At 42.6% G+C, this 27,769-nt stretch overlaps 1 protein-coding gene across 5 annotated transcripts in view; it reads right to left on the bottom strand.

Annotated features, from left to right (window-relative positions):
* The window catches only part of LOC120904922 (intersectin-1), a 49,009-nt gene that overhangs the window by 1,638 nt on the left and 19,602 nt on the right, over positions 1-27,769 (bottom strand). The window contains exons 3-6 of one of the 5 annotated variants that reach the window (XM_040315424.1): positions 26,227-26,286; positions 12,249-12,290; positions 818-1,260; positions 114-723 (exon numbers count right to left, since the gene is read on the bottom strand). In XM_040315424.1, coding sequence (XP_040171358.1) covers positions 114-723; positions 818-1,260; positions 12,249-12,290; positions 26,227-26,286 — 1,155 coding nt within the window. Of the gene's footprint in view, positions 1-113; positions 724-817; positions 1,261-7,991; positions 8,159-12,248; positions 12,291-26,226; positions 26,287-27,769 lie in introns of those variants that run through there. The other 4 variants (XM_040315426.1, XM_040315425.1, XM_040315427.1 and 1 more) reach the window with 4 other exon arrangements.

Genomic DNA, 27,769 nt, shown 5'->3' on the forward strand with positions numbered 1-27,769 from the left:
TAATTAATAAAAGCATATCTCTTGCAGCGTTAAATTTTGACCCATTAGGGGAAAATGGAGTCAAAATTTCTCATTTTTGACGTTTCGTAATTACTGGATAATAGTCTCCTTACGTGATAGAGCTTGTCGGCAATGTTCTGATTGCTTTCACCGTTCTTGTCCAGCGTCTGGGAGAAACCCTTCAGCCCATTGCGCGAGCGTCGCTCCCGGTCCAAATCTTGCCGGATCAGCTGGAGCAGCTTCACCAGCGACTGTTTTCGTCGCTCCCGGTTCATGGCGAGGGTCGTGTGTTCACAGTAGAAGTCGGGCAGCAGCTGCTCACTCGGTCCTTCCGTCGCCCGCCGGATGTTCTTCAGCACGTCCAGATCCTTGGCCACGCTACACATGGCGACCTGCGGGCTGAGCCGGTCGATCGTTTTCGTCAGCAGCGGGCTCATCTCGGCCGACAGCTTGAGGTAATCAGTGACGTACGTCTTGAACTGGGCCAACCGTTGGCTTTCGAGCGTTTGCAGCATGGAGGAGCCCCGCAGCACCGACATCTCCCAGTCGACACGCGCCCTTTCCGCCCGGATGCAGAGCGTGTAATATTCTACATCCGCCTTCTTGACCGCCTCCTCGGCCTTCTTTCGCTTTCCCTCCAGCTTGCTGCTGTCTTTCTCTGACACTTTCACGTCCTTCTCGCTTGTCTTGTGGAGCAGTCCGATTGAGGGAGTTCGCTGAAGCCTGTTGGAAGAGTGGGAAAAAAGTTTACCGCGAATTTTAGGTTGATGAAATATACATAAATCCCTTGATAAATAAGGCGCAAATCGCTACTCACTTCACATCGAGCATAGCGTCCTGCAGCTTCTCATTTTCGCGCGCCGCGCCGTGTGAGTTCTTCTTCGCCTTTATCTCAGCCGTCCGCCACTCCGCCAGTATGCGGGCCGATTTGTCCACGTTGGTTTCGATCGTTTTGCGCGCTTTGTGCTGATTTTCGATCACTGTCTTCAGCGGTTTAACCACCTCCTCCGCCAGCGAGTTGGAGAACTGCCGGTGCACTTCACTGCGCCCCTCCAGCTCGGTCGAAACGGAGCGCCAAGATTCGGCTATCGTGCCGGGCAGGTCGCGACACGCTTTGTTCAGCTTGTTGGCAATCTTGGACAGGGATTTGGCGTACAGCTGCTCGATCTCGGTGCGCTCGTGCAGGATTGCTACCAGATCCTTACCAAAGTCACCGCCCTGCTTGACGAAGCGGCGCACTTCCTCGAAGCCATTTTGTCCCTGTAAGAAAATTATTTAAAAAAAAGTTTAAATTAGTTATTTTAATATTATTTGTGTAATACAACAAACCCCAACAATAAACCAATATCTAATTTTCACTAATATCTAATGTGAACCAATATCTAATTCACTTGATTTGATTACTTTCTGTTGTTTAGTTTATTTTGTTTCGTCATTCTGTTACTGGGTTTCATATATTTATTTATTCATTACTTTGGTCTTATTTAATTTATGCTTTTCTAAATATACTTTTTAATCAGAAGTACCAGATTAGGTGTTCTAAACTTGTTACCATATTTTATTATAAAATAAAAAGATGCATATTAAATGACAAGAGCAAAAAATTCATCCACAATAGCTGTTGAAAAAATACCCCTGTGAGAAAACCTCACGAATGTTCGGCTACGTGGTAAAACTCGTTTTCTTTCCCGATAATTCCAAAAACTTGTGCCGGTTAGAAAAATGAATGCGACTCGTTCAAATGTCCGGTTGCTACTGTATATTCAATTGTCAAGAGTTCATTACATAATTCATTTTTAGTTCATTCTGTTATACTTATCTATGCCTATGAATTCATTTCCTATCTCTAAATTTAGTTCGAATTTCGAATTCGAACTAATTCGAACTAATAAATTCAAATTACAATCTCTAACAACCCCCGATACAATTAAGATCCATTCTAATGATAATTCCAACCATTTCAAGCGTTCATTTTAAGCCAATGCCCTCTTCATAGCAAGTTGTACAATTTGTCGCCATTTATTGTTATGCAACACATCCCTCCTCCCTCTCCAGACACCCTTCGCTCGCAGATACAGCGTGTAATATTTGCACCCGGTATCCATTGCACCACTGACTGTACGAAACGAGCAGCACTGTAGCATCAAACTGGTAACGCTGATGGTGGAGACCCAAAGAAGCACTACCAGCCGACAAATAATGTCACCGCCGGCAAAGGGGTCGTCAATAGTGTGCACCGCAACTGAACCCGGTTCCGTTCAAATTAACCCCGGTTGTGCAGCTCCAAACAAGTCCCGTTTCAATCACTCCTAAATAACGCCGCGTTGACGGCAATTGGACAATGTTTTCCCATTAACGGATGCTTCCGGCTCGGTGGAAGAGTTGCACACTTCCACACAGCACCATAGTGCATCGTGGTGGCTCGAAATGACGTTTCGGAGGGTTCGTTTTTGCAGAGACTGTTGTTTACGGCCATTAATAAGTGGCATATTACCAGATTTGTTTGCAGCGTCCGTAGGGTGACAGTGGGTCCATTCAATCTAATCTTCTCTCTGGTGTTTGAAGGGTTGTAAATAAATACGTGAATGTAACCAGTCTGGTTTTTGGATATGTTTTCCATTAAGGATGGATATGTTTTTCCATCAAATCAGGAAATGATAAAGAAATGCCTGTGCGAAAGAAAGTAGTAACAGTTTGTTTTGACTGCGACTCTTCGTCGCTTCATCTTACACGCGTTAGCCGTCCGATAGTATCTATCCAGCAGCGCAGTGGATCGTCACCGATCGCTCGGTTTTCATTAGGCTCATTTCCTGCCACTGCAACACAGCAAACGCTAGTGGAATGCGCTGAAACACGTTTTCAAGCACATGTTTTACCGGGACTGATTTGTTGCGAGGGTCTGTTTCTTTTTGTTTGGAGTTGCTTTATCGACAATCAATAACAAGCTCACAAGATGACGGATTACAAATGCGTTGGGTATAGATTGAACCACTTCCCGGCGCCGTTTGCAATTGGCGAATTACCTCCTGTGTACACTCGATACGAGAGACGCGCCAAACAGCGTCCGCAACGAACGTTTTAATTAGGAGAATACTTTCGCATCTCAGGTAAATTGAATTTGTGGCTGACAGTGAACGGTAGAAAAGCGTAACACACAATACTTGATACGTTGGGTTTGCGTTTTTGGACTTCCTGTTTCCAAGTTGGGTGAGGTCTTTAAGAGACACTTTGTGTGCTGCATTACATTCCAAGCGCGTACGCCGATGCTCTGCGGTAGACATCGAACCCAATTGATCAGCGACCAAATACTAATAATAACAATTCCCTTCACGATCGAAACGCGCTAATGGGAAAATGTGTAGCCGGAGCATTGACGACTTGTGTAGCCGATCGAGCGTACTTCCTGTCTTGCAGGCGTGCCCCGGTGAAACTTCCTTCATCGTGGTGATAAAGGTTGAGAAACGATGTGATGAAAACCGTCACAAGCAGGGGTGGTTGTGAGGTAATTAAAGGCGATCGGTTCGTGATTGCAAGCGGATATTAATGCCGCTTAAGGTGGACGTTTAGTTTATAACTAATTCCGATCTGTTGTAAAAATTAGTTCAATTTCTCTGTTTTCCACAATGTTATTGGTGTTGTTGTTGTTATGTATAAAACATAGGTTACATTAGTTAAAAACTTTATATTATTGATGTTAGTACAAGTATTCTTCTTAGTTCTTCTTATCCTTCTATTTGGTGTAACCGTCCTACGTGGACATGCCGGCCTATACAGGCTTTCGAGACTTAATTAATTACCACGCAGTCGGATAGTCAATCTTTGCTACGGGGGAACGGTCCATTCTAGGCTTGAACCCATGACGGGCATGTTATTGAGTCGTTCGAGTTCGCGACTGTACCCTATCAAGAGAAATGGCTTCAGCTATATTACTTGAAAAATAATTTATGTTAAGTAAATAAAAAAATATTTGAACTAGTGGTTAAACAATAAATGAACAAAAATAACGCCTGGCATCAGATAATCTAGCTAGACGGAAATATCTTGCAATATCAAACTTTATTTACGTGATAAGTGGTAGTAATATGGCTAAAAGCTGTTATATTTAATAAACAAATAAATAACAATAATGAATAAATTGAAGAATATTGTAATGATGAACCAACAGTCACACCAAGGAGTACAAAATCCATACAAGCTAAAATGTGTGTTCTTGTGTACACTTCAAGTTTTGCTTCAAATTATGAACACATATTTAATGCACTGTATATGTTGATTTTCGTAATACACTATTCTGGATGGTGTTGGGTAATGTCATTTTGATAATATTGGGATTTTGCATAAATGTAATATAAATTATAGAATAAAGCGTGGCGGTGGGCTACAAACCAAGCGATAACTTCAATAAATCAATAAAAAATCATATTTTTCATAATCATAATTCTATACCTCACAGCAATACACTAGTCTAGAAATTTAAAATAAATCACAATATGTAAAAACTCCGATAAAGGCAAATGATCAAATATATGTCATTGCCTCCGTAACATACTAACGATTAACTATCGCAAGAAAATCATAACTTAACCTGTGACGTTCCCGGTGGCTTGTTCCGCTCGGTAACAAATTATGCGCCCTCCTCTTACAATCAGATAGTAAGATACAACCGTGTAGTCCGTCCCACCAATTACAAGTCAAACAAACATGTGAATACAGCACACGGCAAATGCCAAGCCATGGGCATGAGTGGAAAGCCGCGCAGCTCCAATGGTTGGTGATCTTTAAGCACAAATACGGCGGCACGTGCATCCAGTGCGTGTGTGAGACAAATAACAAATTGCCATCGTTAGACGGTAGCACGGGATAAACAAATTACTTCGACATTCGATCCGACGTGATACGTTTCGGTTTCGATTGTGGAGGGAAAAGGTTTCGTTTCATGACTCAATTTGGATTGGTTGGGTCCGATTGGATTTCAGCTGAATTCTTAACCATTAAGACATTATCTACACAACGTATAATTATAGTTATTATTTTTCTAAGCCATCTATTATAGATGAATTTTGAACCGGACCAACCTGCTCCAAAGCAAGTAGAGAAGATATTAGCGGCAAAACACAGCAAACAATGACAGTTATCTTATTTGTGAGGATAATATACAATTTGAACGATCGTTTTCTTAAATATTACCCAAAGAAAGGGGTTAAGCAGTATAAACAACGATTTTTTTTCTTTTGCTCACGATGCAAGCTTGGTATGGCAGTTGGTAAAAGAGAAAAAGGAGCTATTAACATAACGGTTCTGATTCGATTTGCTCAACATGTGTTATATTCTCTTAACATTGGAACTAAAAAAGAAGCTGTTAATTTTGTCAAGAACCGGTTGCATTGCAATTCAAATAATGCATTTTTATTTCGATTGTGCGATTTTGATGTTGTGAGGTTTTGATTAATTTAAACAATTGGTTAATTTTGCATTTACTATTTAAGTCATTCTTTTAAATTATTAATTTTACAAACAAATACTAGCTTTGTGTACTTTGATTTAAGTATGTACTGCATTGTATAAACAAGCTGTGGTTGACATACTTTAAACATCACTGACTTTCCTTTCATGGGCAACAATCCACCAATTATTCATATAAAAATCGAGCACGATCGTATATTTACAAGTCAGCGAAAGCGATGACGTCAAAGATGCAGTTTTGTCGAACGGGGTGCAACAAACACACAACAGGTGAGCTTGAAATGACAAATTATAGCATGAAATATGCGTCCAATATACACCGAGAATAAAATTAAACCCATTCAGCGCGCGCGCGTACAAGGTTTTGAGGTTAGCAGTTTTAAATAGGACGAACGAATTTCACCGACCAAGAGCTACCACTATCCTCACGCACACCGAGTGACATTCGTGGTACTTCCCCCTCGTAAGGCCCTACAACGTCGCACTACAGTACCTTTTTTCCGGTGCGAATGATCGTTTAAGAGTGGAGCAAGGAAAAAAAAACAAATTCACACACAGTCTAACCAACCATGAAACCTGCTGCACCGTCGTTTTATGGCCTTGATCCGAGCTGTTTCGCTGTTCGCTTCCCCGTTCCCGTTTCAGGACGAATCCGCCAAATGTCGCGCCTCGATCGAAAGTTGCCGCGTGCGTGCGTGCCGGGACAACTTTCCTGAGCTGAGTGCCCGACCAGCAACCAGCATTTATCTCGTCGCTCCAATCCCGTTCGTCCCGGCGAACGCGGAAAGAAGCAAACCGGTAAGCGCACCTTAAGCCGTATCGGATTCAAGGACGCCCCAGAGCGGGAGACGTTTTGCCGGTTTGCTGGTGTAAATAGGTACGAGAAAAAAAACTTTCTTTTTTTTCTTCCCGCTTGTAAACGTATTATGAAATCTCAGGAACAAGCATTGAGATAGGGTGCAATAAATAGCGCTTAATAAGCTCTTAATAACATCTTCCTTACAATGTAAACTTAATGGAATGTAAACTGAAACAAGATGTTTGAGCCGATTCTTTATAAATCAACTGTTGCTTATTGCTGGTGGAGCTAAAATAATAATAAAATAAATAATAATCAATCAATATTTTTGTTTATAGGTCTAATAACATGACATTTTAGTCCCATACGTCGATAAAAAAGGAATTATAAATATTTAAAGTTCATTCTTCCTCAGTTTGCTCAATGTATTGAAAAAAATATTTGAATTATTATTGTGGAAATGAAACATTTAATTGAACATTACAAAATAATTGAAAACATGGCATAAAAAAATTAATTTGCAAGTGCAAACAGATCATATTCAAACAATTTGCAGTTATTTGAATGAAATGTCTATTGGACCAACTTAACTTCAGCAACTTATTACTATTAATCTAATATAAATCTTCTTCAAAATTCGGACGAATATGACTCCCTTTCGAATCGTTCCCCCGTAGCAAAGATTGTCTATCCGCAACTCGCAACTTGATAAATTTAATAATCCTGTATAATTCCTGCATTTTCGAGTAGTATCACATACGAACAAAAATGTCTTATATCGGACAAACTAATGCTTTTTCATTCTACGACTTGTATTCCAGTTGAGCGATCTCTTTCAAATCGGATTTTAACTTTTCAAATACCACAACAAACTTCTAAAACTATGTCAATCATTCATTAAACTTAATCAAGTTATGCATACTATATAACAGAAATAAAACAGAAACGAATGCAAATCATATTCCAAAAAGTCAACCGAACCAGTGACACACATTTTACTATCTATTGCGAATACATCCTCATGCTCAAAGGTCTTGCTTTCGCCGTAAACAGATCAGTCAATGTATGCTCAAGGAACGGGTTTTCTAACAAACACACATCATTAATTTATCATCCTATCGATCCATCTGCCCCTGCTGCCCGAACCGGTCAAACACGGTGGGGTGTTGGCTGTTGTGAAAACTGTTGCAAAATGGAATTTCAGTTTGAAACCGATCATCTTCGGTCGTTGATCAACAGTGGGTCGCTCTTCGGTAGGTTCACTAATTGATTTGATTTTACTGAGCAAAGAAGCGTGAACATTGGCAATTAAAGGGATCGTTACAGTGCGGATATGGGCAGGCTGCTGATGATAGGTGTTAATGTACATAATGAAGACGATCAATCATCATTATTCACATGGATGGAATATTCGCTTTTGTGAACAAAACAAAACGCTGCAAAAATAATTCAATAAAGCGTTTTGATTTCCCCATTGAAGTTGTACATCATTCAAGTATGTTTTCTTACAAACATATTTGAATTCCATATACTTCCCAAGGAGTGCAAATTCGTTATCAATAAAATAAAGCATTATCACGGAATTAAGATTTTATCAGAATATCTAAATAATAGATAAAAAAAATTATCTGATAGCATCATTTTATGCCGTCACGCGATTCCAACAATTGTGGTGCACCTGCGTAGCAACAATCTCAGTAACAACTGCGTGCAAAGACACGAACATTACCTCCAGTATCTCTGCGTTGGCACTCTTCCGGTGCATCGTCCGTGCACCTTCCCGGTCCTCCGACGATAGCGTGCGATCCCGCTGCACGACACTCGATTCCGGTGTCGTCACCACCGTCCCCTCGACATCCTGCCGCGAATCTTGATCGCTGCGGTGACTGCTGTTCAGCGCGCCAACGGTGGCTGGCTGGCTGTCATCGCTCACCAGCGACAGACTGATCTCGTTCAGCACGTGATGGGAGCGCGTCAGATCGTACGACGAATCACCGTGCGGCTTCCGGATCCCGTCCGACCGGGTGCTGCGCGGAAAGTCGTAAATACTCTCCACCGCCGGACTGTTCGGTACGGACAGTGGTGTTACGATGGCACCGTTGGCCGTGCTGGCCGATATATTCAACGATGGTGCCTTCGCAAGCGAAAGCCGCATCTCCGACCCGGCATGATGCAGATGCAGGTTGTGCGCCGACTTGGAACGACTCTTCTCCAGCATCTGGCCACCACCGCTGTGCCGCACGTTTTCGTCCTGAAAGCTGCGACAGTTGTTGTTGCTTTCTGGCAGAAAGGTAAACTTGATCTCGCCAAAGTTCGGCAGCGAGCTGTTCGCATCCACAAACACATCGTTCTCGCTATCCTCTGACGTGGACGGTGTCGCTACCGAGCGCACGCGCCCCCCGATCGTTGGCACACTGGGCAGCGGTAGCTGCTCCACCTCCGAGTCCGTATCGAAATCGAACTTCATCGTCTTGGAGATAAGCACCGGTGCGCCGATCTCGGGCCGGAAGTCATCCGACCGGTTGCCGCACATGTCGTAGCTATCGGACAGCGGTTCCGCCACGCCGCCCTTGCGGCCGGGCGTTTTGCGCAGGAACCGGGCACCGATCACGCCCGAGTAGCGCTTGCTCAGCTTGTCGAACAGATTGGACGACGACTTGCCGTGCTTGCTGCCGGCCAGGCTGCCAGCCGCAGCCACGTGCTGCACATCGTAGTTTCGTTTCATCATCTTCACAACCGATCTTCACAAACACACACGCATATAAAGGTGAAGGAAGCTCCTTTTCACTTCGCGCTTCCACTAGTAAACGGATTGGAGGCGGGGGTTCGTTTTCACAACGTCGTCATTTTCACTGCTTTTCCTATACGCTACTTGTTCGCTTATCACTACTGCTTGCTGCTCGTTTTCCACACCGCCGACACTACCGCTGCTCGAGCAGCTTTGCGGAGACACCACCAGCGATCGGTGCCGCTTTTCACATTTTCTGTCGCACTTTTTCTTCTTTCTTCTAGAGATTTTTCTTCCAACTTTAGGTACCGTTCACGTTGGCACGTTTTCTTCCTCGGTTTGTGATGCGATAGTGGCTATCAATTAAAGAAATAATTTCACTTTTATTTATCCGTCTAGCACACTGTTTTTATTTTAGAAAACGTGGTCTGCCCGTAATCGCCCGGCAGCAGTCGGGCTCGATTGGAGGGTCGGATTACGATGGGTGCTAATAAAACGGGCGGAATCACACACGCAGAGAAGCAGACAAAAATCCTACAAAAACGCGCAAAATGGCATGTCTCACCGGTTGCTTCCAAATCCCAGCAACACGTTCGCAAATATATGCGCAACGCTGTAGAACTCAGCGATGCATCAACAATGAGTCCGACCTGTCCATTAGGAACAAAATCAACATACGAAACTCCGTGTGTGATAATGAATTTGGATGCATGTTCGGCCACACGACACACACAGGCACCAACAATCGTCGGAAAAAATGTAAAATTTGCGAATGATTTATCGTCAACTGCAAAATAGACAGCAACAACAGGCGAAGCACTGAGGCGTTGTAGTTCGACTGCGACTTTGAAAGATGGAAAGTATCTGATCCATAGATTAATTTAGCACATACATAGGCTGCGCAGTCGGGCCGAGGTACGATAATTTGCCTCACTGATAATGCTGACAGCCGGTAAGCTTTGGTGATGTTGACTTTTGCTCGCTTGCCGGGGAGATATAATAAAGGGGCCGGCCGTAAACCGTTGGAATAATCGAAAAAATATAACAAGATATAATCCATCGCTAGATGAAAGCGAAATTAAAAATGATACCCACACCTTGTTTCATTTTCGCAACGGAAGTCTTTGAAAATGAAACACATTTCAAAGGGGAGGCACAGCAGTTAAAAGAGCAGTTGAAAAAGATTGATGAAACGAAAGTGAAATTGTTTGTGGCAGTAAGTTTGGCAATCTGAAGGTGGAGCACTATCTCGTACAATGATGTCTAGGCGGTACCGTGGATTTTACTGTCGCCAGCAGTTCCCAACAGTACAAACAAATAATTAGTTTTCAAGGTGTAAAGTGCTAAAGAATGATCAATTCTTGCAGATCTACTGCAACCCATCAAACACAATCAAAACAGCGCCAACCACGCCAAAAAAAACCATAACGTTAATCTTCTCACGATTATAATCCACGATCGCACTATTGCTTCACAGCCGCCAGAGAATTCGGCAACAGATCGCTATCCTATCGAGTGGAAAATGGACACTGTAAAGCACCGACCACTACCAATTAGCCAGTACCGGACGGCGGCAATGTAGCGTACCGTAAAACTGTCACAAAATGCCACCCGCGTGACCTCCATCCGCAACAATCTGCCAATAGTTTCACACATTTGTGTCCCGTGTCGGTCGGCGGTCGGGCGCAATGCCACGGCGTCGAGAATAAAGCCGTGATGGACTATTTTGTTTCTGCGCACGCTCCAACCGGAGGGTCACTTGTGCGCAAGGGCGAGAGCACCGACAGAGCACGTTACACACCATAACGCACACCAGGTTTCGGGGCGGTCTGGCTGCGGGTGGGACAGGTCTCACTCATCCGCCGGTCAAAGAGTCCCACGAAAATAGCAGCATGAAAATTGTACTGCTTGGAGGTTCCCGCCACACGAATAAAACTGTTATTTTTGGCTGCCAGTGCTGACACTCAATTTGGTTCGTCAAAAGAAACAACTAGAGAAAAAACACTTGCCCCACCGTAAGAGTGAACGATACTGGGTTTGTAGCGCCCTTTCCACAAGCTCCCTTTCGTTTCCATCCAAACTGAACCACAATTCATGTAGTCGAATCTGCCCACCGTTACAGGTGAGGAATGTTTGAAATTCCATAATTATGGCCACTGGTGGTGTACGCTCGCTAATGATCTTATCGTAACACGGGGTGGAATGTTCCTTTGGTTGCTGAGATGCTTAACGATCATCCAAGTAACCTCTTAGGTAATATCAGAAGACGCCTATACTCAGTCATTGGCACAGCACTCACTAGCTGAACGTTTCAAAAAGAACCAACTGTGCTCCGCTACATTTGAAGGCACTCGACCCTGCTACTATAGCTAAACAGGCAACTCCACGTACGGGATAATGATGGATCACCGGTCAGTTAGCGTTCAGCTGGAGCTGATTCTGGAGCTGCTGTTGAAGTTGGTACTGTATCTGGCCCTGCTGAATGTAGTGGCGTATCAGGTTGAAGCACAACACACAGTACGTGAACACTTCAAACGCCACACAGAGCAAGATGTGGATGATTTCTAGCTGATAACCCATTGGTACGGTGGTTTAGGGGATGCGTTCCGGCAAGTACAGAATATCGGTTAACGAAGCTGAACGAATCAAGAACGCGACGTCGCACACACTCCACCACCAGTTGAATACTGGTGGAGCGTGTGTCTAATGTCTTCCCAAAATCAGAGTTTCCTCAGAGCGTTGGGTGATTCTAATGCGCCTGCTAAATCTGAATGTCAAATTACGCAGAGCGGGAGAGTCGTACGACCTCCCCGACGATGTACACTCTCAGAAATCGGGATAATACGTGAGGTTTGATGGGTTCGTCTCGCACTGGGGCATAGCGTGAGATCGTCTCTGACAACACTAGCAACCGAAGAATGCACCGCGTCTGACAGCAGGAGATCATCCGGCTTAAACGCGGAACACGGTCGTACAGCGATCTTCGTTCTCATGAAAACGAAGAATCGTGCTCCATTCGTGTTACCAAGTTTTTTTTTTGTTTATAGAGATCAGCTCTGCACGTTAGAACATAACGAATGATCGCTTTCTCCTCTACTTTAGCGCTAACAAAACGCATCAAAGCTAGTATTGCTAGGAACAAAACCTAGCATTGAGCAACAGAAAACGGAACCGGGGGTATTCAACAGCGATTTAAATCTTCAGATTTATGGTATGCATATCTCATCGGGAGAACCCGCCCGGTTCGGCTTCATTTACCTTCTGCCCTGCATTCGGTTCGCTGGCGCTCCTGTGAAAGTGCTATGGCGTGAATGTTCACGAGTTTTAAAGTGCGGGAAAAAGAGAGAGAAAAAACAAGAATACAGGTTTTATTCATTTTAGTCACAAAATATCGCTATTCTAGCTTTCCTTTGCCCACCCCTTTAAAAAAGTGCTTCTACTTCAAAAGGTTGTGAGTTGGAGTGTGGGTAAAGTGGTTTTAGCGTGTTCATAGACCTGCTTGAAAGAGTTATTTTCCATTTTTCCAATTTAGTCCAGTGACTGCCTGGTACCGTTCCGTAAGATGCGAGTCATCGAAAAAATTAAAAATACGACATGGAGAATGTTTTTCCATAACGGCACCACCGATGTGTGTCGTAGCATGATTCAGGTGATGATGGATGTACACGACGACAAATCCAATCGAATCATCGTTGAAACACTCAACATTACGCTCTTATCTGGTTGATGGTGCTCAAGTCACATTCGTACGATGTTTGGCGTTCTTTTCCCTTTTTTGGTGCGAATAACATCGATCAATGTTTATTTCTCTACGCGTCATCATTATTATGATGATGATCCGTTTTTACTCCGTCCCCGATCGTTTGGAAGACACGAAATCAGATCATCAGTTTAGAAAAGCGCTCACTATCGCTTAGAGTTCACCAAATGTTTCGAGGTTGCGTAAATATGTCTAAACCAAACATCCATCTTAATGTTCGGTAACAAAAAAGCTAACCTGCTTTTAAGTGAACGCTATACATTAGTTATCCCCCACGTGTCTAGCCGCATGATTAATTCTTCAGCATTCGAAACTGGTGGCGCATCATCAGACTCAGCGGGCGTATCAGAAATTCCGTCCAAATTCCATTCTTCCATTGAATGATTGGGTTGGGTTTGTTTCCGTTGACATGATGCACCTGTGTTTGGTGTGGCCTCGCATCGATGAGATTGAGCCGCATTCGTAGGGTAGCTCATGCTGCCAAAGATAGGGTGTATTGATCCGTGATCTTAATTTGAATCACTTGCGTTAGTAACGTTTCGTGACGGTGATATGGAGCGTCGCAAATTTGTTTCGTGTAAAAGTTCAATGTTATACAAGGATAGTTATAACAAACACATGGAATGGCAATGAGATAGTTTTGAGTTTTTTTTACTACAAAGATTCTGCATATGTTCTTGTATCTTTCAGATTGAATTCTTCCCAATGAAAACTAAGTATTCGACTAACTGAAAATTAAGTTAAGTTGCTTAACCAGTATTTTCTTCAAGAATTACCAAAATCTAATGAAAACAGACCATCATTCACACATTCAGTACATTGAAGGTTTCGGAGCTCAGAAATTAATGAACTGCCTCAGACTGCCTGGTAGCGGAATGTGAAATTGAAAACCCAACCCCACCACTCGTGGCCGCAATTCGTTCGGTTATTATTAAACAATCATGTTGACGCATTACGGTGCTCATAATAAACGAATGAAAGCAAAGCACGGTCGGTGATGAGATGCCAGCGGTTCAATTACACTCTACGACGCATCCCTACCCCCTAACACCCAACTAATGATGCAATGTCTAAGCATTGGTCGATCCCTGATTTTCAGCTGTGCTTTCCCAACGCTCATCCCGGAGCTGGATGGGAACGGTTTGTGCGCAGCAAGAACATTTCCCTGTGTGTGGGAACGCAACACGATCGGCAAAAGTACGAATGCTACAGTGCGGTATGAAAACACACGCATAACCGACGGCTTTAGGGATGGATTCGCGCAGATACGCTCAAAAACATCTGGTCGGGTGGTAAAAATTAAATAGTTTTTCTTTTTTCTTTGTCGTTCTAGCACTGATTTTTTTTGCTGCTTGGTTGTTTGGGACGATTTTCCGAGTTCCGGGAGCTGCTGCCCAGAAATGCGTCAATCGTGTACCATACAGCATATATAATGTACTGTAAGTAATTTCTCTACGAACAGTAGGTTGATTTGGTACAATTCAAAAACAAAAAGTAAGTGTTTTTTTCTTTTTTTCGTTTATGGGCAGTTCGTAGGGGGTGCAATTGGAAACACTTTGCTGAGTGATGCTTTCGTTTGCCGTTAGCGGCTGCGCTTCATCGCTTCCTCTGGCTAATGTTCTATTGATTCTGCTTCTTCGAAAAAGTGTGCTAAATCCACTTTCATTCAGCTTCATAACAAATGCATTACACCACAAAGCAATGAGTTTCATGCAGTTACTCTACATAATTGAAAATTAGTTTGAAAGCTTGCGGACGGGGAGAAGAGGATTTGCGTACGGGCGGGTACACCTAAAAATAGCTGCAAATGAAATCATACTCATACCAAACCTCTGCCAAAGAAGGTCACGGGTATTATTAAATGCTATTTTCACTATTTACTACAGCATCAACAGGTACATCAACAGGTACATTAACAGGCTGAAACGCTTGGGACTGATGCTAAACTGCATTTAATGCTAGGCTTCGGTAACTCCGCAGACCCCGTCACACCGACCATTGTGCCAAAACCCATCAGACTTTAAATCTTCGAAAGATCGATCGGGTTCCAACATCAAACACACACACAACCTTGGCACCCGAAAATCCAACCTCCACGGAGCAGGTGAGAGTTTGGCCTCGAAACGGTTCGAATTAATGGGCGACAGGGGCTTTGGAAAAATAAACCTCCCACTTGGATGCCCCAAAGTTTGCCAACGAATCCACACAGACAACAGTGAAACAAAGCTCTCATCAAAGGTAAATTTAGTTAAGTACAGTGTAAAAAAAGTGTGTATGGAAGCTTGATCGCGTTTCTATTTGGCCCGGGCCGGATAAAGGCCCGATGAAAGGGAGATGATTAATAATTCAAACATGTTCGATAGGAGTGATGAGATTTTCTTTTTTTTCTCTATTTAATACTATTGATTTTGCGAGAGAAACTGAAAAAGCGACGAATCATCCTGCACAACATATACCCATCTCCCGGGATGTGGCGTCTAGCCGTAGGCCCGCTTTGTGTGCACCTACGCGCATTTATAAGCCCCAAATAATAAGATGAGCCGAAAAGGGAACCATAATAGAGAGTTTACAGCGAAAAAGCATCAAGCGACGAGGGCTGAGCATTAGATAGACGAGCGCTGCCGTTCCTTGTGAAGCGTTCGGATTTCCGATGCGATAATGATGGGCCGCCGCAAAGGACTGGCAACGGGGGCAGCAGTAATTAGTTGGCCGGTTAAGCGTTTCTCGATTTCCCGCCGGAGGAGATTTCTTCTTTTAACGCGTTCGGGAGTGGTCTCGTGCAAGAATCCCATCGCGGGCAACCTCTGAACGCTTTTGGGTGGTATGGAATGGTGGCAAAGAACTACACACAGCAACCCGCTTTTCGAGGTTCGAGGCCATTGTAATGATCAATATCCGGGAAGCTTGAAATGAAAAATGCAATCACGTCAAGCCTGATTGGGATTGAAATGAATTCTCGGCGTTTCGAAGTCACCGTGGATTAACTAAGAGGTGTTTTTCGTAACGTTTGTTATGTTTCCATTTTGGCAGGGGCTTTCCAAAAGAATTGTTAAATGAAAACCTGGAAATTTGGACAAAGTAGCAGTCGGGCACAACTTAAGGGCAAGATTATGCTTCCTGGAGCCCAATGAAATTTGAACCATTTGCATCTTCTTCTGGATAACTGGAATTAAAAAAAAACATCTCGAAGATCACCCTTAAATGTACTCTCCAAGAAATAAGTTAGATTCCACATACTCATTTTTCATTCTACACATCTCACATAAAAGACACTCTATAGGTGAGTCCCATCAAACTTCAACCATCCAATATCGATGTCTCGGTCATCAGGTACAATCGTTTCGGCAATTAGCTATAACATGAATTTAGCCTCCCTGCAATGAATCTAATGCATGAGGACAAATCGGTTCTTACAAAAAAACAACAACTGCTACGGTGTATCGCGAAATCGTTTTGGCATAGCTAATTCCATTTTTTCCTTCATTTTCATCGCTAACCCCTGAGGTAATCGAAACCAATTTAACGAAAGTTTGAGCATAGAATAGAGCTTGGCAGGAGGAAAAAAGGAAAGGGAGGAACCGCAGAGGGGAAAACAACCCACATACACACACACATACACATACTAGACATTAACGACTTTTTCCTTGTCTCACTCACCCCCCATTTCGCCTATTTTCATTAAGCTCCTGCAATCCAATCGAATTCGCGACCGTAACTGATGAGGCTTTTCATCGTCCATCCCCCGTTCAGCTTTCGGCGAACGCTTGGTCTGACATCTAATTTACAGACAACTGGAGGACGTCGTGCCCCGGTAGTTTTGAGCATCGAATGTCATAGAATAGGGCCGGTTTAACGGCTGATCCACGGCTCCGGTCGCATGGTTTACCTTGGAGGCGCACGTTACACGAGAAAGCTGATTAGCGAGAAAAGGAACTGGCCACTAATCCTTCTACCGGGTTACGTTCGATTAGACACCGGGCGGAAGACTGTCCGCTGTCGGAGCTGCTAATAAGAATAAACTGAAAATTCTTAGGGTCCTGTGCAAAACAATGGAAAACGGAAATGACCATCTGAAGAGTTTTACTATATGACTATATATACTATAGTCATATTTACTATACATACTATAGTCATATTTACATATTTACTTTACTATATATATAGGCACTAATATGACAGTTAATTTCTCATTTACTACCGCAGCGCTAAACGTATGCCGGAAAGTCATTGCTTGTACAGTAACTGCTACAAAGTGTCAACCCCAAAAGATACTTGTTTGCCAGCTAAAGAGACATAAAAGATAACACCACTTCAAGGGTACTGGTAGGGAGATAAAACGTCTGCCTCCTGCCTTTGTATGTTTCTACCGAAGTGAAGTATACAGATACACGTAAACTTTAGACACAGACTGGTGTTTCGAGAAGGTTAAAATTAGCACTGGACATGTCCTTCGCTCTAACACCTACTAGCAAACGATGTTAACTAGCGCACGTTATGTACATTGCCAAAGCGAATGTTTAAAAGTGTTATTTATTACACACCCATGCCGTGTAACATTAACGGTTGCGTTATCTTTTGGCGACTTAAGGTTCTAGGCTTTCAAGAACAAGAGAAAGCTGTAACCAAAGCGTGAAACATTTCAACCATTCCATCCGATTGTTTTGAATAGAGTCTCGTTCCAGTCCTAACGTCATATGTACGTGCTCAGACGAAAAAAGACTAAATTGTATTTGGTGTGTACGCATTTATGTAACACACGCACATACATACATGCTCTTTAACATCACAAGATCGAAACGTGGACAGCATTGTTGGGATAATCTTGCTCCAGAGGAACTTTGCGAAAGTGACACCGAATGTGGTACGATTAAGCAACATACAAAAAAAAACACATCAACGTTAGACTTCAGCCAAAAAAAAAACCGAAACCTGTTCATAGATGATCTCCTGTCTGGATCGTTTCGTTTCCTATGCGAAGTAAAATAGAAAAAAACGACTCCCATCCACGACACCGTTTCGCTAATGAAGAGTGTGCCGCGGCAGTATGCCGATTGCACACTCAAAACAGTTTGATGATATTTGATAAAGCGAAACAGTCTGCGTGACGCAAACCGGCACTCCATTTTCTTCCGACCAGCTCCAACCAGGCCCACGAGACACGGGATGACGGGGATGCGCCAAAATCACTTTGCCGGACAGCGAAATTAAAATCTTTTACACACCAATTCTCACACTACGGCAGTTTGCATTCCACTAGCACACAAGATAAAACAAACAACCACCACAATATACGCTATCACTGATAAAGGTGTTTCTTTCTTCTTCTCCTTTTTTGCTATTCCTACAGCTGCCTTGCTGCGTCAGTTTGCACTATGATAAGAGACGATAATTAAGATGACTCCTTTTGCGAAGGATTTAATTTCTAACACAATCACACAAACACAAGCGTACACTACACACGCAACAACCGCAAGACAGGCGCGAGAGCGCACGCTGACACACTTGGTACGATTCTAGTCGACACGGTAGGCGAGCGGTGAATGATGCCAAGATGAACCACTGAGCCGAGCACCTAGTGGCCCGGAGCGTGTTAGCCGAATGCCGAAAACGTACGAATGGCGCCACGCTGCGCATCCTGCGCGTACTGCGAACGGGGCCGGGTAGAACGAAACGATCGCACAGCAGATCCGTGAGGTGGTCAAAAATGGTTCCAGCAGTTCTGGATTTGTTTTAAAAAGTATGTGCTTTGCAACAATTAGGAATCTTCTATATTACAAAACACAAGTAGAAAAGTTCACAATAATATCTCTAAATGTTCTTAAAACATCTTTTTTACTTTACAATTGTCATTATTGTATTAATGTGTCAACAATGTATGGTTGATACATGTCCCTAAAATATTCAAAATTAAAAGACATATTTCCTTGAAATTATGAGCTTAATAAATTAATAAGCTAACTATTTGAATATTTAATCAGAGCAGACTTACTGCTAAAAATCCTCAATGTTCTTTTCTCCCATAGTCCAGTAGACGAAAGAGAACAAAACCGGGAAACCGGTATAAGAGCATTCCCGTACGCACAATGTGCGTAGGGTTGGGAAAACACGTCGGAAAACCGTACGCTCCGCAGAACTGCAAACGAGTCCCACATAAACATAAACACACATACACCCACTTGGTCAGTTGCGATTGCATAAGCAAACGCGGCAACTTTTAATCCAATTTCGGTTCTGCTCGTGCTGCGCGCGCCAACACTGAATGACGACCGTCACCCAGTTTGCGAACGTGCTTTGCGACCGCTCTCGTTGGACACTACCAGTGAAAGGGTTATGTTGCTGTTGTTTTTTTTGTTTTGTTTTTTACTTTGGGTTTCTGTTTACGTTTTGTGCCATTTTGCCCCGTTCCCGTGCGGTGCTGTTTCTTGATCTAGCGAAAGAGAACCCCACTTCCCGTGAGCACATTCCCGCTTTATAAGGCCTAACGATACGAACTGATGTATTCTAGGAGGTCTGAAGCGTTATTTTTTCTCCAAACAACCTCACAACGCTTCCGCAACAGGTTAAAAAGCGCTCCAATCAGCAATGACCAAGAATATCGGTATCAAAGGCATGCGTCCTCTTGGCTGTTTTTACCTCCCATCCCTTGGGTTCTATGTTTTGATTCTTCACGAGCGCTAACATAAGCAACTGAACAGCTGGCGCATTCCGTTGCTTACCAACCCCGGTGGAAGCCACCCGGACTTCCGTACAGTTAGCAGAATTTCACAAGCTTATGCTTAGAGCTATGGTCTGGCCTGGTTCTGCGGTACCCGGTGCAGTCAACTGGTAGTGCAATGAATGTGGGTTAGCATCTTGGTATCAAACCCACGGGCCGTGCCTCAAGATATCGCCCCCGGTAATCACCGGTGAGGTGTATCGCTCACTGACACACTTCTCGTCCGGAAGATGACAGTTATAGCATGTCTCCGAAGGTAGCTAAACGCTGCTGTCGATCACGTGAGCGTTAATGAGTAACTGTTTTCGATTAGGTCCAGAATGGTGGTCCATAATACCCTCGGTAGGGCAATGAATAAGATTTATTTTATCTAGATTAGATATGTCACTCAAACTTCACACCACTAAAGCCTAGTTGATTACGATGGTAGTTATCCAGGTGTCTAACACGCTGCCACACGAGCACACACGAAAGATATAATTCTCGCACTTCTGCTCAGAACAGCAAACCTGATAGTACTACATGACACGACACACGAGTTTGACAATGAATTAGTATCCACACCGACCGAACCGCGAACCGGCGGTTGACATTCGACGAGACACACCGAACACGGCTACCGTTACAATGGACGATGGCTACGAACAATTCGACACGACAACACCGACAACTGGGCCAGCTGCCCTCCGAATCTGAACTAACTGCGCACCCGCGAAACTCGCAAGGTACCGTGGCCGGTGCGACTCGCTCCGTTTTGGGCAGCTCCATGTACACCTTCATCGCACAGAGGCGGCCGCTCTTTTTCGGCTATCTCACAACGTGGGGTGTGGAGCGGCTTGGTTTTTCTCTTTTTCTGATACATTTTTTTGGATATCTACCCTTGCGTAGAGGGGTGGCTGCTATCGAGTGCATTATGGGGAGATACCGACCCAACACCGACCATGGGGGTGTCCAACATTCGGCAGGCGATGGGTAGATCAGGTGCTCTCTCTCTCTCTCTCTCTATGTATCTCAGTATCGCTTTTTTCTCTCTCTCTCTCTCGTATCCCTCCATCTCTATTGTCGAAATCTTCTGACGCGATGGGTTAAAAACGAGATCGATGGTGGACCGCTCCGAGTTGAGTTGTGCGGTTGGGTGGTTGATTGTGATTTAATTAAAAATCTTTCCCCAATACGTCGGGTTGCACGTGAGAAACCACAAACAAAGTGCTACGGCAAAACAGCGAATCGACCGATCAAAGTGGAGCAGATCCGGAACGGCAATCGAACTTCGAACCGTTCGGACACCGCGCTTGAAATCAGTTGGAATGAGTAATCGGAGACTTCGGTGGCGGTGTAACGTATGATCATCTCACCGAGAGGGGAGCAAGGGGCAAAGGGAAATGAGATCAATGGATCGAGCTTTTTGATCACGTGCTCGTTCACGGTTCTTGAGTCCCGTAAGGCACTGCGCGATATGTGGAGGATACCTCGATGGTGTTTTCCTCTCTCGCTGCATTATTTATCGCTGTTTGCTTTTCTCCCGCGCTCGTTTGCTTGAGCAACCTGTGCCTCGCCGAAAATGGGTTGAATGTTTAACAAGCCTTGGTGTTTTTTTAGCTGCACCTGCCTCCAAAGTATTCGGTAAGTTTTATTGGAGCAATTGCAATTGCGTGGTGAGTTGATTTTTGCACCAACCAGCGCTAGTATTGGCGATTACGCTGTTTCCTCAAGTTTCGCAACGTGCAATCAACGTACGCGCTCCATCCGTAGATAAGCCAACAGTACCTTCAGTCGCGCAGACTCGTAAATTGAAAATCTAACCACCTTCTTAGATAATGCTGCCAGATACCGATAGGTGATAGCGGGAGTCATAAAATCACAGTAGCAGTAACAACAGGATAACATCGCAATGATCGATTACTTTCACTCCCATGCCCCGGGTGGGTAATATTATTTATAGCCGGCATTTTTATGGAAGCTTCCGGCGTGGAGTCCGTCAGTGTTGCTTGACGGTTGTGGCAAAAGCGTGGGCGGTAATTCGGGTATATGTGTACCAGTTTTTTTTAGTTTGAATTCAAATGATAAACAAACTTTTGAACCAAACGCAAATAAACACGTGAGGGTGATCTGTAAACTGAAGTTAGTGAACAAAAACATCGCCTACGGCAGATTCTAGCCAAACATAACATTTCATTCTACAAAAAAATCAAAAATACCTCTTACATGATAGCATAATATTCCACAATTTTTCGCGATCGTAACTATATCTCAAATCTCTAAATGCTTGCTTTTCTTCAGTGTGTGAAATTAATAACATGTGCTTTATACAATGTCAATGTTTAGCGAATTTTCATTCGAAGAACATGACCTAAAATGTTTAAATATTTTAGAGATCTTCGACTTCATAAAAAAATTAAATATCTTTCGAAAAAACTACGCCAGAGTACTCCGCTGTAAACTTAATGCTGAAAAGTTTTAAAATATCCAAAGAATGAAAATTAAACGTATGAAACAACACAAATATAAATCCTACCATGCGCAAGAAGTACAGCTTGATCCTAACATCGTATGGTTTTTTCTTAAATTTCCTGTTTACTGTTCATCGATTACTTTTCCTCTCGGCCACTAACAAGATCGATTTCCATTTTAAATAGAAACAGTGAATTGAAACCTATCTGCGTTCATATGCGCCCACAGGTCCGTGATCGATTTTCGGATGTAATGAAATCACTTTTCCCCGTACCAAACACACCTGTCGGCTTCAATTTCCCCTATTGAATTACTTTCCACGAACGTTGATCGTAGCAGACAAGTTGCGTTGGAAATTGTATCCGTGCGCGATCTACAGCCTGTGTACAAGGGCGAGAATAGTCTCCGGGAAAAAAAGGAAGGCTGGCCTGCATGCGTTGAATTTCCACGAGTGGGGAGAAAACTCGCTACGAAAACTTTCACCCCCATTTATCCTTCACTGTTGCACCCGAGCTGCATCCAAACTGCATCCAAAAAAGGGCAAACGGCGTACGATTCCCACGGTCAACCGGCGGTACGCCGGTGCGTAGGACTTTAGACTGACTTTGAGCGCAGTAGCACTCAGGCGCGTGACAAATTGGCGCTAATCTAATTTTAAACGGCATCTCTGCGTCGCGTCTTACCGTCGTGGGGGCAACGGTAATTCGGTAACACGGAAAATTCGTACCTTGTCGTCAAGTCGTCAAGGGCAGCAAAGTGTAATCGATTTTCCCACCGCTGCGTGGACCAACGGGACAAGATACGTTCGCTATAAAGGGTGGCAGTGGAGCCGATCTACCACTGAGATGGTGGCTGGTGGTCGGTGCGTTTAATTTTAAGCACTCACTCTATGCAGGCAACCCCCACATCGCGTGCGAGCGATCGATCGGCGGATTAGATTGATTTAGTTTTTCGCTAGCTCTATGTGGAGTCCTTTTTTTATTACCCTTTATTGTTATTTGCGGACAAGGTAGTGGGGTAATGGACAGCAGTTAACCTTGAACAGATGATATTTTGAACAGATTGGATTTATATCCGACGGTAATTTGAACTAAATGTTACTCTAATATTATGTTTTTCGTACATATCTAGTATTTGAAATGGTAAAAAAAACAAAACAAAACAATAAATGTTAATTCGTTTTACATTCTTCACATTAGTGACTTCTCTACATCTAATAATAAGCTATAAAAAATTAGAAGAGTTTTAAATGCAGATATGATAGAAACATAATTCTAGGGCATAAACACAATTGAATAATAAAAACATAACATCTATTCCGGGCTTTCGTCATATTTAAGAGTCCATGCATTTTGAAGTTTATTTAAAAATGTTTTGTATCGATTATTTTATTACAATGACAGGTTTTTTTCATATCAAAATTGTTTTATAATAGCTGAAATGCATGAAAAATTAGTATTATTAAATAAAAATAACAAATAACTTCATAGCAAAAAAGACAAATTTGTTCAAGTATATTAAAATGTTAATATTTACTTAAAAAGGCATGAATTCTTCTAATAAGGTTTCTTTAGTTTTTTTTTAATTATGCAATCAAATAAAATAAAATAACATTTATTGTATTTATTGTTCAAACTAACAAAATTCGGTTTCATATTTACACCACATGAAACTGCGATTCGCTCAGCCGTGTGAAGTTAGCCTCTCCTGGCTACAACTGGTGCAGCGCCATCTATGGAACAATAGCGTAAACATATGTTGGACGCAGATCATTTGACCAGCGTGCCGTAGCAATTTATTGGATTGTTTGAATTATGTGCTATTTTGTATTTTGATGCAATGTTTGAGCAAATCATACAAATTTAATTCATAATATTAAAACACACATTTTCCCCATTTAGCATATCATATATTATAAAAGTTATAAAAAACTTAAAGCTGCAGTTTATTAGTCGCTTATAACATGTATATCTTTTATAAAAATTGAGCAACATTTAATCATAATAAAACTACCCCTAAATTGTTTTATCAAACCAATTCTTTTAGATGTTGTATATCAAAAATACTATAAAAAGTACAAAAAATAATAATCCATGTAACCTTCTATTACCTATTCAATATTTTACTAAGATACTTGTTAATAGATGTGTTTTTCAAAAAACCAATCAGTTATTATAAAAAATTGTAACTTTTATAATAAAAAACATGAATTTTACGTTAAATTTAGAATAAAAAAAATCAATCTCATCACCTTCCTCCTGAAGCGGATGTAAAATCATACAAAAACACAGTTGGTCCCCTTATTCAAGTGTCCCATCGCTCTCCCGAACCCTTAGCAAGTATCGAAATGCAAATGAGCTAGGTTCGTCGTCCTACTTCCCCTCAGCTCCTCAGCGAGCTGCAGTTCATCATCGATATATTAACTCTATTCAAGTATGCCTTGCATGGCGCTTGACCCAGTTGTATTTTGCGTGCACGTCCCGAAAAAACAAGCAAACGAAAATAAAATAAACACTCGCATAGTGAGCACAAGGCGCACACCACCGACAACATACGAGTGTCGTGCGGCCCTCGAGGGTGTGTGTAAAGCTTTTTTGTTGTGTGTTTTATTCGCGCCGCGGTTCGATCTTCAATAATTAGCGGTACAGGGTTTTGCCAATTTTTCTTCACCCGTCAATCCCTTCCTGTACGTACGACTCCTCTCCTCTCCTGCCAGCGTTTCCTACCCGTGTTGCAAATCGGGTTCAGAGCCACCGGGGTGGGCTCGTCCGATTTCGCCGGCATCATCGGACGAACAACGCACACTTCCGTGGGAAAGCGAACGCGCAGCAAGGCGGTATCGGCGGATAGAAGCGAAAGTGCGTGGAATTGCCGACATTTTTGCCAGCCGCCCATCCGTGGAAGGGCTCAACGGTGAGAAGAAACAATCGAGCCCGCCTCGTAGCCGAGCAAGACCTTCAACTTTGATCGCTCCAGCTCCCTTGCCCGGGGCTGTACACCCCCTTGCCTCCCCGCGTATCCCGCACACTGAGACAAAGGACGTCGACATCGACACATTACATAAAAACATTCGCGCGTACTGCACCACCACCTATACCAGCAATGCAGTCTACGCAGTCTGTGCACCGTCGTGGGGGTTGCCATTGCTTGTGCAATTATGCAACACAGCCAACAATGAACTTATTTGTAGTTTTTGTTTTGTGCACTCTTTTTTTGTTTTATGCAGCGATAATGCACATCGCCCAGAATTCCCCCTGAACGTCGTATTGCGTGTGCATTATGCAGCTGAGCAAGCGTTTTGCCCGCCCTGACTCTGTTAGCGGAGATTTTCCTGGTTATTCTTTTTGTGCGTTCGTGTGCGAAAAAACAAGATCGAGAGTGATTTTCCTCGCGTTTTATCCCCGGAACGATCGCTAAACGGATTGATCATCTATCAGCGTCAAGTGCTTAGACATTAGTCACGAGCTAATCACAGGCCAGATGGGGTAAGAGCGATAGGCAACAAGGAAATTCATTCAGCTTTAACAAGCGTTATAGGGGGTGTTATTGTTAAGTACTTGTTTCAAGTGTACCATAAGTGAATTTCTTGTTTGAGAAGGGCCGTCAGCCAAAATACTTGTACTCAAAAAATTATGTGCTGTAAATTCTGAAACGAGTAATGAAACGCACATTTAAAGTTATTTTGAGATGCATATTGCATAGTTTTAGGCGTTTTGGATTGTTTCATGCCATATGAGATCTTTAGGAAATTAGAAAAACAAATTGGAATACCATTTTTAGACACTGATTTTCTACCGTTTTTTGATGAGTTGCAAGTTTGTTTAGAAACTCATCTACTAAAGCATTGCAGGTAATTATCATGTTAAAATCAAATAATCATACGGTGCAATATGAAACAAATGATCGATCCTATTTCTTTATAAAAAATAACACACGCTAACATCAGCCGTTTACGATGCGATTAAATAAAAAGAAGGCAACCTGCTAGCCTTTCCTGTGTGTGCTAACCTTTCACTACAGTTAAACGGTAACCGCACGTCAACTGCATTCTACCACACCGTCTGACCTTAATGAACTTGTCAAACGCGTTTCACGATCATGTGGTTTGCAGCAAACTAGAACACCGCAATCAGAAAAAAACGTATCACCGGGGAAAATTACACACCAGAACGGAACGGAAGGTAGTTATAACGAGTAAACGAACACATCTAATGTAACCTGCATTTCGAGCGATGACTACGAAAGCGTGATTGATTGAGCGGGTGTGTTTGTGAGTGTGCTATGACGTTATTTATAACCCATCCACTTACCTTCGTTGCAACGCTGATCGGCAGCAGATTCAGCATCGATTCCGAGCGTGAAATCATCACCTTTTTTCGTGTATGTTAGGCGGGAGGATGGGGGTGATGGAAGCATGAAAAAAAATGAAAAACAAATATGAGAAACATTGCCATTAATGTGCACTTTGCCACGGTGGGGGGGAATGGGTCGAGTCTTGTACAGGTTCGTACACGTGTTGCAGTGATGTTTATGTGGGTGTGTTAATGTACAGGAGGTTAAATGATTTGACACTTTTATCAGCAGCCAACAATTCAACAAATATGCAAAGGACACAAAGTGAAGGGAGTTGGTTCTTAAAATTATATCAATTATTACGGAGGAATGACAGCGTGTGCAATGCTTTTGTGCTATGAAACATATTGTGTAACATTTATTGCGATGGAAAGACTAATCGGGAATTATGATATATAACGGTGACATGTACAACATGTAATAATATGGCAGTAAGATTATGATAACGACGTTTATTAAAACTAATATTATTACGACTTCGGCCGTATTTTTACTATCTCAACGATGTCTTAGAATAAAAAGTTACCGTATTACTAAATTTATAACGTTTCCGGGTACAACTACCTCATGTGTTTTTGATTGATGTTAAAGGATTTTTTAAATATTATTGCATTTTATTGCGCATATAAAATAAAATTTCAAATGGTAATATTAAATATAAAACTAGCCATAAATAACGTTTAATGTAGTAAATAAATGAACTCCTTTCTATTAATATTTAATTTTAAAGTTTTCTCTTTATGAATAATACTCTCTTAAATAAAGCAGTACAAAACCACTTCAATTTTTTTTACTCAATTTCAAAATCTCAGCATAATTCAAACACAACAACGTGCTCGTATTTATTTAGTTAAAATCTAAAACCCACCGGTAAACTGACTTCCTTGAATATTTCGTCTTATGGATATAAAAAGCAACAATTAACCAAAAATATTCTACCAATTTCCTACACGCCCCCACGCACCCATTAAGAGAGCAACGTTTCGTAATGAATCGGTCGCTGTTTTTTTACGACCCACCTTCAAACCGCCGGAAATATGTCATTCGTTTAAGTCTAACGACCAGAAGGTTCTTCTTCTGGGCTCGATGGCACAATCGATCGCGAGTCGGTAGCACGCATCACGGTTGAACGATCTCCAATTCTATGCCCGTTTGTTTTCTTTCCATTTGAGAGGTTAGCAATGGTAACGTCTCATCTGCGTTTATTATTTTGGCCTGCCCATCGATCTCACGAATGAAGCCAATTCATCTCGTTTTTTTGGGTTGTTGTTCGTTATAAAGTAGGACAATCGTTTCGGAAAACGTATGTTTCGTTTCAAACCTGTCCGACCCGGTAGCAAATCTTTCATCAATTTCGTAACAGGCCCGGTTGATGCGGGACCATGCAAGCTCGAAAAACGTTTCGATATGCAAATTAGTAACCGATTTCATGTGATAAGTGAGCTAAAATCTATGTAATTTTAGATACATAACAATGTTCATTCTTAGGTTCCTAAATCT

This window comes from Anopheles arabiensis, chromosome 3 (genome assembly GCF_016920715.1).
Source record: "Anopheles arabiensis isolate DONGOLA chromosome 3, AaraD3, whole genome shotgun sequence".
Taxonomy (NCBI): domain Eukaryota; kingdom Metazoa; phylum Arthropoda; class Insecta; order Diptera; family Culicidae; genus Anopheles; species Anopheles arabiensis.